The sequence below is a fragment of the Triticum aestivum genome, chromosome 6D (assembly GCF_018294505.1).
Source record: "Triticum aestivum cultivar Chinese Spring chromosome 6D, IWGSC CS RefSeq v2.1, whole genome shotgun sequence".
NCBI classification, from domain to species: Eukaryota; Viridiplantae; Streptophyta; class Magnoliopsida; order Poales; family Poaceae; genus Triticum; species Triticum aestivum.
The window spans coordinates 151,271,926-151,284,618 of NC_057811.1; the positions used below are offsets into that span (position 1 = coordinate 151,271,926).

At 48.9% G+C, this 12,693-nt stretch overlaps 2 protein-coding genes across 4 annotated transcripts; one reads left to right on the plus strand and one right to left on the minus strand.

The window, feature by feature from the left end:
• The first annotated feature begins 1,213 nt into the window (after positions 1 to 1,213).
• LOC123144225 (lipoxygenase 2.3, chloroplastic) lies at positions 1,214 to 4,747 on the plus strand. The gene is made up of 6 exons (XM_044563299.1): positions 1,214 to 1,707; positions 1,839 to 2,104; positions 2,208 to 2,445; positions 2,536 to 2,865; positions 2,941 to 3,026; positions 3,121 to 4,747. The coding sequence occupies exons 1-6, from the start codon at positions 1,356 to 1,358 to the stop codon at positions 4,552 to 4,554; spliced, it is 2,706 nt and encodes a 901-aa protein (XP_044419234.1). The 5' UTR covers positions 1,214 to 1,355; the 3' UTR covers positions 4,555 to 4,747.
• A 111-nt stretch (positions 4,748 to 4,858) lies between these two features.
• Positions 4,859 to 11,601, minus strand: LOC123144226 (protein STRUBBELIG-RECEPTOR FAMILY 8). 3 transcript variants are annotated; one of them, XM_044563302.1, is made up of 17 exons: positions 11,140 to 11,601; positions 10,510 to 10,657; positions 10,338 to 10,409; positions 10,165 to 10,230; positions 9,990 to 10,061; positions 9,832 to 9,903; positions 9,274 to 9,345; positions 9,121 to 9,186; positions 8,975 to 9,040; positions 8,487 to 8,857; positions 7,933 to 8,192; positions 7,254 to 7,525; positions 6,924 to 7,065; positions 6,337 to 6,476; positions 6,114 to 6,270; positions 5,481 to 5,625; positions 4,859 to 5,407 (listed from the first exon to the last, which is right to left on the minus strand). In XM_044563302.1, exons 1-17 carry the CDS (start codon positions 11,246 to 11,248, stop codon positions 5,370 to 5,372), a joined length of 2,268 nt encoding a protein of 755 aa, XP_044419237.1. In that variant the 5' UTR covers positions 11,249 to 11,601; the 3' UTR covers positions 4,859 to 5,369. The 3 variants fall into 3 exon arrangements, with proteins under 3 accessions (XP_044419237.1, XP_044419235.1, XP_044419236.1); XM_044563300.1 differs by having other exon boundaries at positions 4,859 to 5,403; positions 5,481 to 5,628; XM_044563301.1 differs by having other exon boundaries at positions 5,481 to 5,628.
• Positions 11,602 to 12,693: the final 1,092 nt, after the last annotated feature.

Below are 12,693 nucleotides of genomic sequence, written 5' to 3' on the forward strand. Positions count from 1 at the left end.
AGTTTGTTTACTAAAAAACGCTCGTATAACTATATAAACACCTGCATATAAGTTCTGTAATGGTCATGTCACTGTCACGTGCATTGGCACATCCCATCAATAATAATGTGAAGGGGAATCAACGTGCGATTGCGTACGTGCTGGCTCTGGGGTACCTATCTGAGATGTGTGGCGCATGTAAAAGAAGAAAGATTAACCGCGAAGCATGAGACCCTAAAAAAGACCGCGAGGCTTGAGGGGACGTTTGCTTGTGCAAACTTCTTGCGCACATCAGTCACGTACACGTCCGGGAGGGGGAATATGCCAAATGGGCGGTCACGTTCACCGGGAAGTGACAAGCTTGGCGTCACCTCCTCCCTCCTTTCTAGTCTCCTAGCCTACTGATGTATACTTCGTGCGTGACCCCACTACCCTACATCCTACTGATGTATACATCGTGCACGACCCCGCTGCTGTGGGTGTGGTGGAACGTGCTTCAAGGTTCCAATGTTGCCCTCCTGCTCGTCCAACAAATTTTATGTGGTTTTCTCGAGCCCCAGTCGGTCGACTTGCCAACTTTCTACACCTTAAGAAAAGCTTTCTACTGCGCGTGCAGCAATTGGCACCAGCGACGCTTATTTTGAAATGAAGGGATATATTCTTTAAGCTGCTGGAGCTGCCTACACAAAGATCAAACGTCGCGTACGCTCACCCGGTCTCAATCCTCATATTCAGGAATTCAATAAAATCTAAAAAGAAACAAAGGACATGCAAACAATGAGTACACAACACTGGAAAGTATTCATATCTAAACTAAAGCACAATTGTGTAACAAAAATGATATCGAAGGAATTTACAACCAAATCTAGATTAGCTTACTACTCCCTATGTAAACTAATATAAGAGTGTTTAGATCGCTCTTATATTAGTTTACGGAGGAAGTATTCAACACGTGATTTTTTAAAGTGATTCAATTCTTTCCAGCACTTTTCTTTTGTGAACTTCTAGGCAAGTGCACCGTGGTCCGGTGCACGCCATATACCATAGGGCGTCATGTACACATACACTCTTCAAATTGACTTTTTGTTTTGAAGAAAAATGATTTGGTTAGATAGCCAAGTACGCAGCGAATCATCGTGTTGCACGGCCCATCACGACTGACACACATACGCACGTGGAACACATCGCCGTGAAGCACCGCAGCCAACAATATAAACTGACACACATACTACCACAGACGCAGAGCACTTGGGAGTGACGAGAGAGAGGCCGGCCCTCCTAGCTAGGTAGCTGACTAATCAGAAGAAGAAAAGAAGGTAGAGGTCGAACCAGCTCGATCCATCGGCAGCAGCTAGCTAGCCCTGCCCGCGCCAGCCATGATCCATCTGAAGCAGCCGCTGGTGCTCTCCGCGCAGAGCAGCAATGTTGCCTCACCGCCGCTCTTCGCCACGGCGGCGGCCGCGAGCGGCCAGCAGAGGCGGGCGTCCGGCGCCGGGAGGAGCCGCTCTGGGCGCCGGCTCACGGCGCGCAGGATAAGCTGCGCGTCGACCGAGGAGGCCGTCGGCGTCTCGACGTCCGTGACGACCAAGGAGAGGTCGCTGACGGTGACGGCCGTCGTGACCGCGCAGGCGCCGACCTCCGTGTACGTCGCCCGCGGCCTCGACGACATCCAGGACCTCTTCGGCAAGACACTGCTGCTCGAGCTCGTCAGCTCCGAGCTTGACCCCAGTGAGCTTCTCTTATCTTTTCTCGCTACAACGATGGCATGCAGGACGGGAGAGAGCACTGTGCGCTGCATGCATGCTACAGCGGTTGATTTGATTTTTCACATGGCTGAGAAAAGTTGTTGTGCTGCGTAGAGACGGGAAGGGAGAGGGAGAAAGTTAAGGGGTTCGCGCACATGACGCTCAAGGAGGGGACGTACGAGGCCAAGATGTCGGTGCCGGCGTCGTTCGGGCCGGTGGGCGCGGTGCTGGTGGAGAACGAGCACCACAGGGAGATGTTCATCAAGGACGTCAAGCTCATCACCGGCGGCGACGAGAGCACCGCCATCACCTTCGACGTCGCCTCCTGGGTGCACTCCAAGTTCGACGACCCCGAGCCGCGCGTCTTCTTCACCGTCAAGGTAGGCAACTAGCCAACAGCAGCTAGCCATGACCACGCTCTCTCCGTGCTTGCTTGGTAGTACTGTGGAACTAACCATGGCGTGCGTGCGTATGTTGTTGCAGTCATACCTGCCGTCGCAGACGCCGCCGGGAATCGAGGCGCTGAGGAAGAAGGAGCTGGAGAAGCTGCGTGGCGACGGGCACAGCGAGCGCAAGTTCCACGAGCGCGTCTACGACTACGACACGTACAACGACCTCGGCGACCCTGACAAGAACATCGACCACAAACGCCCGGTGCTGGGCACCAAGGAGCACCCCTACCCTCGCCGGTGCCGCACCGGCCGGCCCAAGACCCTCTACGGTACGTACGCACATCGGCCTGGCTACGTTGCTAGCAATCTAGGTAATTTTAAAATTTAATGGATTGCCGGTGGTTGTACTATATATATAGATCCGGAGACGGAGAGGAGGAGCTCGCCGGTGTACGTGCCGCGCGACGAGCAGTTCTCGGACGTCAAGGGGCGGACGTTCAGCGCGACGACGCTGCGGTCGGGGCTGCACGCCATCCTGCCGGCGCTGGCGCCGCTGCTCAACAACTCGCAGTGCTTCTCGCACTTCCCGGCCATCGACGCCCTCTACAGCGACGGCATCCCGCTCCCCGTCGACGGGCACGGCGGCGCCTCCTTCAACGTCATCAACGACGTCATTCCCCGTGTCGTCCAGATGATCGAGGACACCACCGAGCACGTCCTCCGCTTCGAGGTCCCCGAGATGCTTGAGAGTGAGCACCGCCGTCCATGCCTGGTCCGCCAGAGCACGTAGTACACATACGTGACATGACTTTGCGCTTTTGCAGGGGACCGATTTTCGTGGTTCAGAGACGAGGAGTTCGCGAGGCAGACGCTCGCCGGGCTCAACCCTATCTGCATCCGCCGCCTCACGGTAATTGATCAACCATTTTTTCACAGCCTTTGATCAAGTTGTTTTTAATAAGTTCACTTGGTAGTTAATTGACGAGAGTGCATGCATGGTGCAGGAATTCCCCATCGTGAGCAAGCTGGACCCGGCGGTGTACGGGCCGGCGGAGTCGGCGCTGACCAAGGAGGTCCTGGAGAAGATGATGAACGGGCGCATGACGGTGGAGGAGGCGGTGGAGAAGAAGCGGCTGTTCCTGCTGGACTACCACGACGTGTTCCTGCCGTACGTGCACAGGGTGCGCGAGCTGCCGGACACGACGCTGTACGGGTCCCGCACCGTCTTCTTCCTGAGCGAGGAGGGCACGCTGATGCCGCTGGCCATCGAGCTGACGCGGCCGCAGTCGCCGACCAGGCCGCAGTGGAGGCGCGCCTTCACGCACGGCCCCGACGCCACCGAGTCGTGGCTGTGGAAGCTGGCCAAGGCGCACGTGCTGACCCACGACACCGGCTACCACCAGCTGGTCAGCCACTGGCTGCGCACGCACGCCTGCGTCGAGCCCTACATCATCGCCACCAACCGGCAGCTCAGCCGGATGCACCCGGTGCACCGCCTGCTGCACCCGCACTTCCGCTACACCATGGAGATCAACGCGCTGGCCAGGGAGGCGCTCATCAACGCCGACGGCATCATCGAGGAGGCCTTCTGGCCGGGGAGGTACTCCATCGAGCTCAGCTCCGTCGCCTACGGCGCCGCCTGGCAGTTCGACACGGAGGCGCTGCCGGAGGACCTGGTAAGCCGGGGGCTCGCCGTGCGCAGGGACGACGGCGAGCTCGAGCTCGCCATCAAGGACTACCCGTACGCCGACGACGGGCTCCTCATCTGGGGCTCCATCAAGCAGTGGGCGTCCGACTACGTGGACTTCTACTACAAGTCGGACGGCGACGTCGCCGGCGACGAGGAGCTGCGGGCGTGGTGGGAGGAGGTGCGCACCAAGGGGCACGCGGACAAGAAGGACGAGCCGTGGTGGCCCGTGTGCGACTCCAAGGAGAACCTCGTCCAGATCCTGACCATCATCATGTGGGTCACGTCCGGCCACCACGCCGCCGTCAACTTCGGGCAGTACCATTACGCCGGGTACTTCCCCAACCGTCCGACGGTGGTGCGGAAGAACATCCCGGTGGAAGAAAACCGGGACGATGAGATGAAGAAGTTCATGGCAAGGCCAGAGGAGGTGCTGCTGCAGAGCCTCCCCTCGCAGATGCAGGCCATCAAGGTGATGGCGACGCTGGACATCCTCTCCTCACACTCCCCCGACGAGGAGTACATGGGAGAGTACGCGGAGCCGGCGTGGCTGGCAGAGCCCATGGTGAAGGCGGCATTCGAGAAGTTCAGTGGCAGACTGAAGGAGGTGGAGGGCACCATCGACCAGCGAAACAACAACCCGGAGAACAAGAACAGGTGTGGCGCCGGCATCGTGCCGTACGAGCTGCTCAAGCCGTTCTCAGAACCAGGGGTCACTGGGAGGGGCATCCCCAACAGCATCTCCATCTGAATGTGGCCCCAGGATAAGTTATCATTGCATGTAGGATTAGGAATAAGATGTGCACCATGTACGCACCCAGCAGCGATTGCTCCCGTCCCGTGCATGACAGGGGCCAGGAGAGGCATCTACTAGTGTGTTCCCGCTATTGTATGCCGTGAATTAGCAGTACTAATAAGGTTATTTGAATTGTGACCTCATCGAATCCTAATTAGGTTAAGAAAGAGTGGGCATCTACATGCATTCCAGGACAGTCATACTGTACCGTATCATTTGGAGCATGCCATACAAAACAAAACAATCACATCAAGACATGTGAACCGAGCAGCATTGTAAGATCAGGACCAGCCCACATCAGATCCTGTGTTTGGGGCCAGTGTCGACTGGCTAACGAGCTTCTTGTCCACACATTTACAAGACTGAAGGGGCATATAGACAGAACTACGTAAGTGGAGAATGGGTATACGTGGATCTGCCCCTTGGAATCACTACTTACAAGAGCACTCCTAGCAGCATCCCATGTGAGCCAAACTGAGTCCAACCAAGCAATACATGAGACCAAACGCTAATAATACTGATTGCCATGCTTGCATGACTTTTCAACCAGAGTGAAGCGGGGGAGCAGAGTTTACTTTGCTTACTTCCCCGTAATCGAGCATCACATAGTGTCTTCTGCAGCCAGCGCGTCTCCGTGCAGCAGCTTTGGCTGTCGTCAATTGGCATCGACAGAAAATTGTAAAGAGCTGTGACGCTTCATATACTCGGAGCTACCTCGACAACACAAAGTATAACAACATCTGGCAAAATTTGAGAAGAGCATGTCTTCGTCACCGGGAGATGCAGCTCTCAGTTGCACCCTGGCTGACTGATCAGAGCAATCAAATTAAGACCAAGATGTGAAAAGTATAAGAAAGAAGCTGCACTGTCAAGTGAGTTACCGGTGGAGGATGGCTCAAAATATGGTCGGGTTGTTATGAAAGAGGGGTCCTGAGCATCAGCCTCCAACTTATGTATCGTGTTGCTCTCGACAAGCTTTACTAATTTGTCTGTTATGACTTTCATCGGCGGGCGGGAATCCGGTGACTGCTGCATTGAAGGAAGAAATAACATAAGTATTGCTCGAAACATGGATGCACGGGTGCGGTCACTTAATAGATTATGTAATACTCGAGCTGTCAGTTGTCCGATGCACCATGTAATATCTTTTGTTTCTATTTCCTTTTTTCTTTTGGGGTGCTGTTTGGCACATGCTTGGTAACTTTGTAAATATTTAAGGCTCTGTGCATCAATTTTTTATGAAGAGTCCAGGAGACAATAAAGCTCTTCCTTTAACTAAAGGAGGGAGTACTGCTCGTAGAAAATTGTCCTGAAATACAGTTGGTGAATGCAGTGAGCATTAGACATTGTAGTGGCTCTAGACATTTCAGCTATAATGCCTTTCGTTTCTATTAACATGTTCTAAGCATTTACCATAGCAGCATGGGCAGTATTTGAGTTTTCACCTTGATAGCTGCCAGCAAGGATAAGAAACTACAGAACAAAATGTACCAGAAAGGAGGACGGAAAACTACCTTGATGCAAAGCAAGATGATGTTGCCTAATGCAGAAATAGCTTTAGGTGGCATAGAGCCACGTATTCTTGGATCAGTTATTCTTCCCAGAGAATTAAGGTCATGGAGATGAGGAGATGCCCAATCAACTAGAAACTGATCATTCGGCCCTCTTGAACTGAAGAAGACAATAATCCTTCAGTAAACCAGACTGCTAGTAGCACAAGTGCAAGTGATAACATACCTGTCAAAAGCCTTTTGCCCAGTCAAAAGCACAAGCAATATCACGCCAAAACTGTAAATATCAGCTTTGATTATATCTGTTCCTGAACCATTAGCCTCAGGAGCAGCATAGCCTTTAGCACCACTGAGGGCTTCCGAATCCTGCTTCCCAAATGAGGAAATGTTAAATGGCCAACAAATCAATTTTATTTTATATAGTGCAGTATATCATTCAAACTGGATAAATCAGATGCTGCGGCCTATTGTGTATATTTGGATGGGCAGGACATGGGTAGATTAACGGGTTTCAATTGGTTAGAGGGGAATCTCTCCTATGCAAATATCACCCCAAAACCTCAGAATTACCACATGTTACATATAGAGTGTTCGGTAATCTAGCTTGACACTCAATGAGAAAAATTCTAATCGGAGAGAAAGAGAGGTAGAGCAGTTCTATGTTTTAGGTTCTAATGCATCCATCCCTGCCTCAAATTTGAATCCCAGATCATTCAAGTGTCCTCAAAATGATCAGGTAAATTAATGGCATCAGCATGCTTTCTTCAAAAGATCATAAAGTAGCAATACTATCCGTGGTTACCAAGCACTGACCATTCTTGTGGCGCTGACAAAATGGCTGAACTTCGCTAACCCACAGTGACTGAGGTAGGGCATGAGCTGAGCGTCAAGTAAAATATTTGTAGCTTTAATATTTCCATGGGCAAATGGAGGGGAGCACATCAAATGTATGTATCTGCAGAGAGCTAACATAGATATAAAAATCTAGAAATTCCAATTCCAGTATAAAAGTCTAATAATTTTGCATGCGTGCAACTAAACTACGAAAAATAATACGAGGTGGGTGTAATTAATTACTCTGCAGCATAAAATAAAACTGATTAGACGATTTGGTGGGAACGCAATGAGACAGAATGTACTTACTCTAGAGCATAGGTAACTCCTAGAGCAATCTTCATCCGAGCTTTCCATGACAAAGCCCTCGACCTTGTGGCTGCTGAAAACAGAAGATCTTCAAGAGAACCATTTTCTGCATACTCATATAAAAGTACACAATGCCCAAACTCCACACAGTAGCCCACAAGCGAAGATATATTAGGGTGCTTTAATCTGGACATATTCCCAAGAATGTCCATGAGCTCATCTTGTTCTGACAATGATAAATCTATCATGTTGATCTTCTTGATAGCCAGCAGCTGTGCATACAATGAGAAATGCATGACGTAAAATATACATAACAAATGACTTGTACAAATTTGATACCTTCGCTACTTGGGAAAATGAGTATCTAATAAACCGCTGAAAGAAAATCACAGTTTTAAAAGTGACATGTGAGACTAAGAATGGTGTGCTCCTTGTACATTGACCTTATCAAGACAACAAGCATAAGCATAGCTACGGTCCTCAATACTGCATGACGAGATGTCTTGTCGATGAGGAAAGGAAAGGGTTCAATTTAGTTTAGTCAATAAAACCAGATAAAGAAGTCAACTCTTGGGAATCTAAGATACAAGCTACAGAAATTAGACTTGAGAGCTTATTCTAGAATAACACATTAATAATATGCTGATAATGATACGTTTCTTATGATAAGAGACGATACCTGGCCATCAGGAAAATCACCTCTGTAAACTCGGCCAGTGAAACCTTCACCGATAAGGCATTCTTCATTGAAGTTCCGGGTAGCCGCCATAATGTCAACTGCCAGAAACTGTTTTGCAGGTGCAAGATTTTTAGATGTCTTAGCACAACTTTTCCTTTTGGGAACTCTTCCAGGTATAATGCTATCATTATTGCTAGAGGAAGTATCATGGCCATTCATAAGAGAACTCCAAGAGTTCAGGACCTCATTTGCTTTAGGGACTGCAATTGACAAATGAATTTTAATTAAATGGAAGAATGCAAGTCTGGCCTAATAAAACATTACAATGCAGTATGCGAAGTTGAAAACGATATGTATGTGGATGAATTTGATATGCCATTTCATGAATAAGCATTCAAAAGTACAAGGGTTTAGGATCAATGATTACTGTCATAGTTTACAGTAGATTAATGATAATAATAACTGAAACAAACAGAAATATTTGCATGATCAATTGACAATCAACTACCACTGCATAAATTGGTTTGAAGAAACTAATAAAGTGCCAGTGCTACCTCCTTCCAAATTGGCTGGTAAAGACTTGATATTGTCAGCGGTGCTCTTTGGGCCACATGTACCACCTTTCCGGCTTTTCAGAACCAATCCAACAATGAAGAGTGCAAACATTGTGCAAACAACGCTAGCTATTGCAGCAGCTGTCACTCGAGAGTGTGACTTCCTATGGTGGCTAGGACTGTGCAGAGAAGCATAGCTCACAAAAGGTTGCAGAGGTTTTGGCCCGCGCTTTGAGTTCTGCTTGACTGCTGGTGAAGGTGGAGGTGGAGATGGAGGTCGAGGATGATGTGCGGGTGGAGGTGAATGAATGGTCCTAGAAAATGAGGACGATGAAGGTTTGAAACCTGGTTGAAAATGGTTCCCATCAATCCTGGAATATTAACCAGAAGGTTAATCACATATTGTACTAGATATGAAGTCAGACATACAGATATGCACAAGATCCTCAAGGGTGACAAGGAGGGCAATATATAACAGAGTTCAGCACCTCAACTCAGAAATGAACTCAAAAGTTCCAGGCACATAACCGCTGAAGTGATTATTCTCAATGTTGCTGCAAGAAGTTGATGATCATCAGCATTAATTGATAAGATGGCAAATAAAGTATAAGTGCAGCCCAGTCAAATTTCTTACAGTGCTACCAATGGAAGGTCTGCTAACAAAATCACAGATCCGGTAAACTCATTATGCTGTAAATAACTGCAAAAGCATGCAAGGAAACTTTTGATTAGACAATTCCTACAGCTGTGTGTGCATGAAATAGCACAGAAGGGACATCATTATTACAGATAGTGAAGGTTGTTCAATGAACTAAATGATCGTGGCAGGTCACCATCGAAAGAGTTGAATGACAAGTCCCTGAAAACGTCGAGGGAATAAATATGAGTCTAAGTGACAGAAAGGTCAAAATACTAAAAGATCTGTGACTAAAATAATTTTGAGAAATAGTGGATCAGAGCAAGAAAGATGCAAAAAAAAAGTACTTTAGCTTCAAAATGTGTCTGTGCATGTGTTTGTTCCATTGCGATTAAAATATGTGGTTTTATTAGCATAAAAAATGAGCTGAAAGATTGTTCTAGAACAGATCTTTGGACAAAAAGAACTGCAAGAAGTTTAGAACAACTTGATGCGCACGAAGCATTTCACTTGACAGTTGCATACTATATCTGATGATTCATTTAGTGGTATACTGAATGGAGATGTTCCAGGTTACAAATCTATGCACAATAGGCTGCAACCAGCATGTTGCAGGTCAAAGTGCAACGAAATAACTCATTTATTTCACAAGAGATGTATGTTTCAGAAGTGATGAAGTAATCATTAATCAAGATATGGGAATCATACATTGTAACTAAGCTTTCCATGTTAACAAAAACATCACCAACTATTCCAGAGAGCTTATTATAGCTGAGATTCCTGCAATCGATATTACAGATCAATCAGTTGATTCTGCAACCAAATTTTGAGAAGGAAGTGCTCCAATTGCCAAACAATCAACTCACAGATATTTCAGGGAGTGCAAATATGGTAGTGATGGTGGTATATTTCCCTCAAACTTGTTAGCTGCCAAATTTCTGCAATAGAACACCATACCATAGTCAGATCATATACATTTCATATTTAAATGTATTCGACCCAGCTTAAAGAGGGTAGGCAAAAAGGACAAGAAGAATATACAAGTATTCCACATTTGGAGGCAAAGTGGGTGGGATTTCACCAGCGATGTTGTTGAAGCTCACATCCCTACCATCATGAGGCATCAAAGCACCAGGAACCAAAAAATTTGTGTCAAAAATTGCAGAATCATGATCAGTTAACAGATAGCACAAATTTTGTATAAGGAAGCTTACAGCTCTTTTAAAGAGTGGAGTTTGAGCAGCTCTGGGCCAAGCCAGCCACCAACCCCAAGCCCACTAATATTTCTGCATGGAAGTAACATCAGAAAAAGCAAGAATAAAACAAAAATTCCTATAAATTTACAGGCAAAACTGATTGATAAGTTAAGAATTGAACAGGGATTACATAGCCACGACACACGAGTCCTTGCAAAAGACCCCATGCCACGATCCATGTTCCCCATCCCTGCCGCAGGGGTCACCACCCATGGATGTCCACCCAGAAAGCTGCCATGGTGAGTCCAGTGCGCGATATAGTGCCCAGATCCCGATCGCTGCACGGTAACCAAAGAACAGTAACAAAGCAGTAAACCTGTTAGAAAGCAGCAACATACAGACAGACAGCAGGATAGCATCACACACAGCCATTGCACAAAGGGAACTACTTACAAGCACAAAAACATGCCCACTCTTTATTTGCACTACATAAGTACATCATCGATGCGGTAAGACAAGCTATTTCCAAGCACTAACACACACATGTGCCCATCACGTAACCATATCCAATGAACCCAGATCTGAATGTTTATGCGAGCGCGTATAGGCACGAGCAGAAGCGCGCGCAAGCCAGAGTTTGCACGCACACACGCGCACCAATACACCAGCGCGCAAGGCTCGCGCGCTGCTATACAAACCAGACCACAGGTGTGCGCACGGCACAGAGAACCAGCGACCGCAATCACACGCGTGCGCAGAGTAGAGGCGTCGTCGCGGGGTAAGCGGTCGATCGCCACGGGTGATGGGTGAGAAATCGTACCGTCGGAGGGATCAGTGAAGGACGCGGCGGAGGAAAACGCGGCCCACAGCACCACCGCGGCGAGGAGATGACGCGCCGCGGCCACTCCGATGCCACGCGCGCCCCGCATCCGCGCAGGTTCCAGCGAAGCCGGAGCTAGAGGATCCTGCCGCACCGTAGCCAAGCGGCATAGGATGTTCTAGAAGCTTCAGGGGATCCGGGCGCGACGCCGCTCAATCGAACTCCTCGCCCAAATCCGCGACGATTCCCCGCGGGGTCGCGGCCGGACCGAGCAATGCGGGCGCGAATCGGAGAATCCGGGCGACCGGAGCGGGCAGGAATCGCCCGCAGAGGCCCGCGAAGCTGCGGGGATTTGCTCGCTTCGGTGGCGAGGGTTTAGGGTTTTGAAATGGACAGGAGGCTTCTGTGCTTTGGGAGGGAAGAGGAAGGATGAAGAGGGAGAGAGAGAGGAGGAAGAGAACAGAGGCGGTCAGGTCACGTGACGGGCGCGTGAGCGGTAGGCCGTTAAGGGGTGGGGCGTGGAGGGGTTTGAGGCGGTGGAATTGGGCGGGAAGGAGAAGGGTGCAGAAGCGAAAACAGCGTGGGTCCCGCCGTCCCGGTCTACACAAAACCGTGGCCATATCTTTCGTTATTCACTTAAATTGCATAACAGCAATTTTAGCAGTGTTGTCATATGTTTTTCAAAACAGAAAAAACAAAGTGTCATATCGACTCGATTGTTGTAATAACAGATAATACGATAAAATTAATTGAAAAGGTCATGATAGAGTCGCCATTTCATCCTTGAAACTCAATATTTAACGGTTGTGGGGGTGTATTTGGAGCTCACTCCATCTGAAAAAGGGATTGACGCGAAAGACATTTCCCCTCCGTGTTGATTTTCCAGCCCGCATTGCCGCTTCTTCTTTGTTGTAGCCTCGTCGTTGAATGCTTCATGCCGTCCTCGGTCACCGCCAACGACACCATGGCCGCCTCCTCGACCTGAGCGTCTGATCCCATCGTTTCAAAGTCGGATCCGGAGACTTCAACGGTCGTGTCTCCTACGCCTCCTGCATTTTCGACGATCGACCTCGATCCTGTCAACGAATAGTTCGGACCGGAGGTGCCTATGTGGCCACCTGGAGGCAGCAGCCTCCCTCCGTTAGGGCCACAATGCTCTCAGCGAAGGGGCATGGGAAGAAGAAAGGGAGGGGGAACGATGGTGCCTTTGCCCCTCCTTGCTTCCTCCCTGCAGCTGGCAAAACAAGGGTGGATTCCCAGTCGCACACCGGATCAACAACGACAATGAGGTGAAAAAAGCCATCATTTACCTTGTATTTTTAGGTTTTCATTCGATCGAATGCGAGGTGATGATGACCCACAAGTATAGGGGATCAATCGTAGTCCTTTTGATAAGTAAGAGTGTCGAACCCAACGAGGAGCGAAGGAAATGACAAGTGGTTTTCAGCAAGGTATTTTCTGCAAGCACTGAAATTATCAGTAACAGGTAGTTTGATAGCAAGATAATTTGTAACGGACAAGTAACAGTAACGGTAAGTAAAGTGCAGCAAGGTA

What these genes read in the sequence shown, in the direction of transcription:
- LOC123144225 (XM_044563299.1), top strand. Translation starts at nt 1,356, where the DNA reads ATGATCCATCTGAAGCAGCCGCTGGTGCTCTCCGCGCAGAGCAGCAAT. An exon ending in CCGGCCCAAGACCCTCTACG is followed by an intron (nt 2,446 to 2,535) that starts GTACGTACGCAC and finishes CTATATATATAG; the next exon opens with ATCCGGAGACGGAGAGGAGG. An exon ending in GGTCCCCGAGATGCTTGAGA is followed by an intron (nt 2,866 to 2,940) that starts GTGAGCACCGCC and finishes GCGCTTTTGCAG; the next exon opens with GGGACCGATTTTCGTGGTTC.
- LOC123144226 (XM_044563300.1), bottom strand. Translation starts at nt 11,248, where the DNA reads ATGCGGGGCGCGCGTGGCATCGGAGTGGCCGCGGCGCGTCATCTCCTC. An exon ending in GGAGTTACCTATGCTCTAGA is followed by an intron (nt 7,066 to 7,253) that starts GTAAGTACATTC and finishes AGCTCTCTGCAG; the next exon opens with ATACATACATTTGATGTGCT. An exon ending in TCATCTTGCTTTGCATCAAG is followed by an intron (nt 5,629 to 6,113) that starts GTAGTTTTCCGT and finishes CCTTCAATGCAG; the next exon opens with CAGTCACCGGATTCCCGCCC.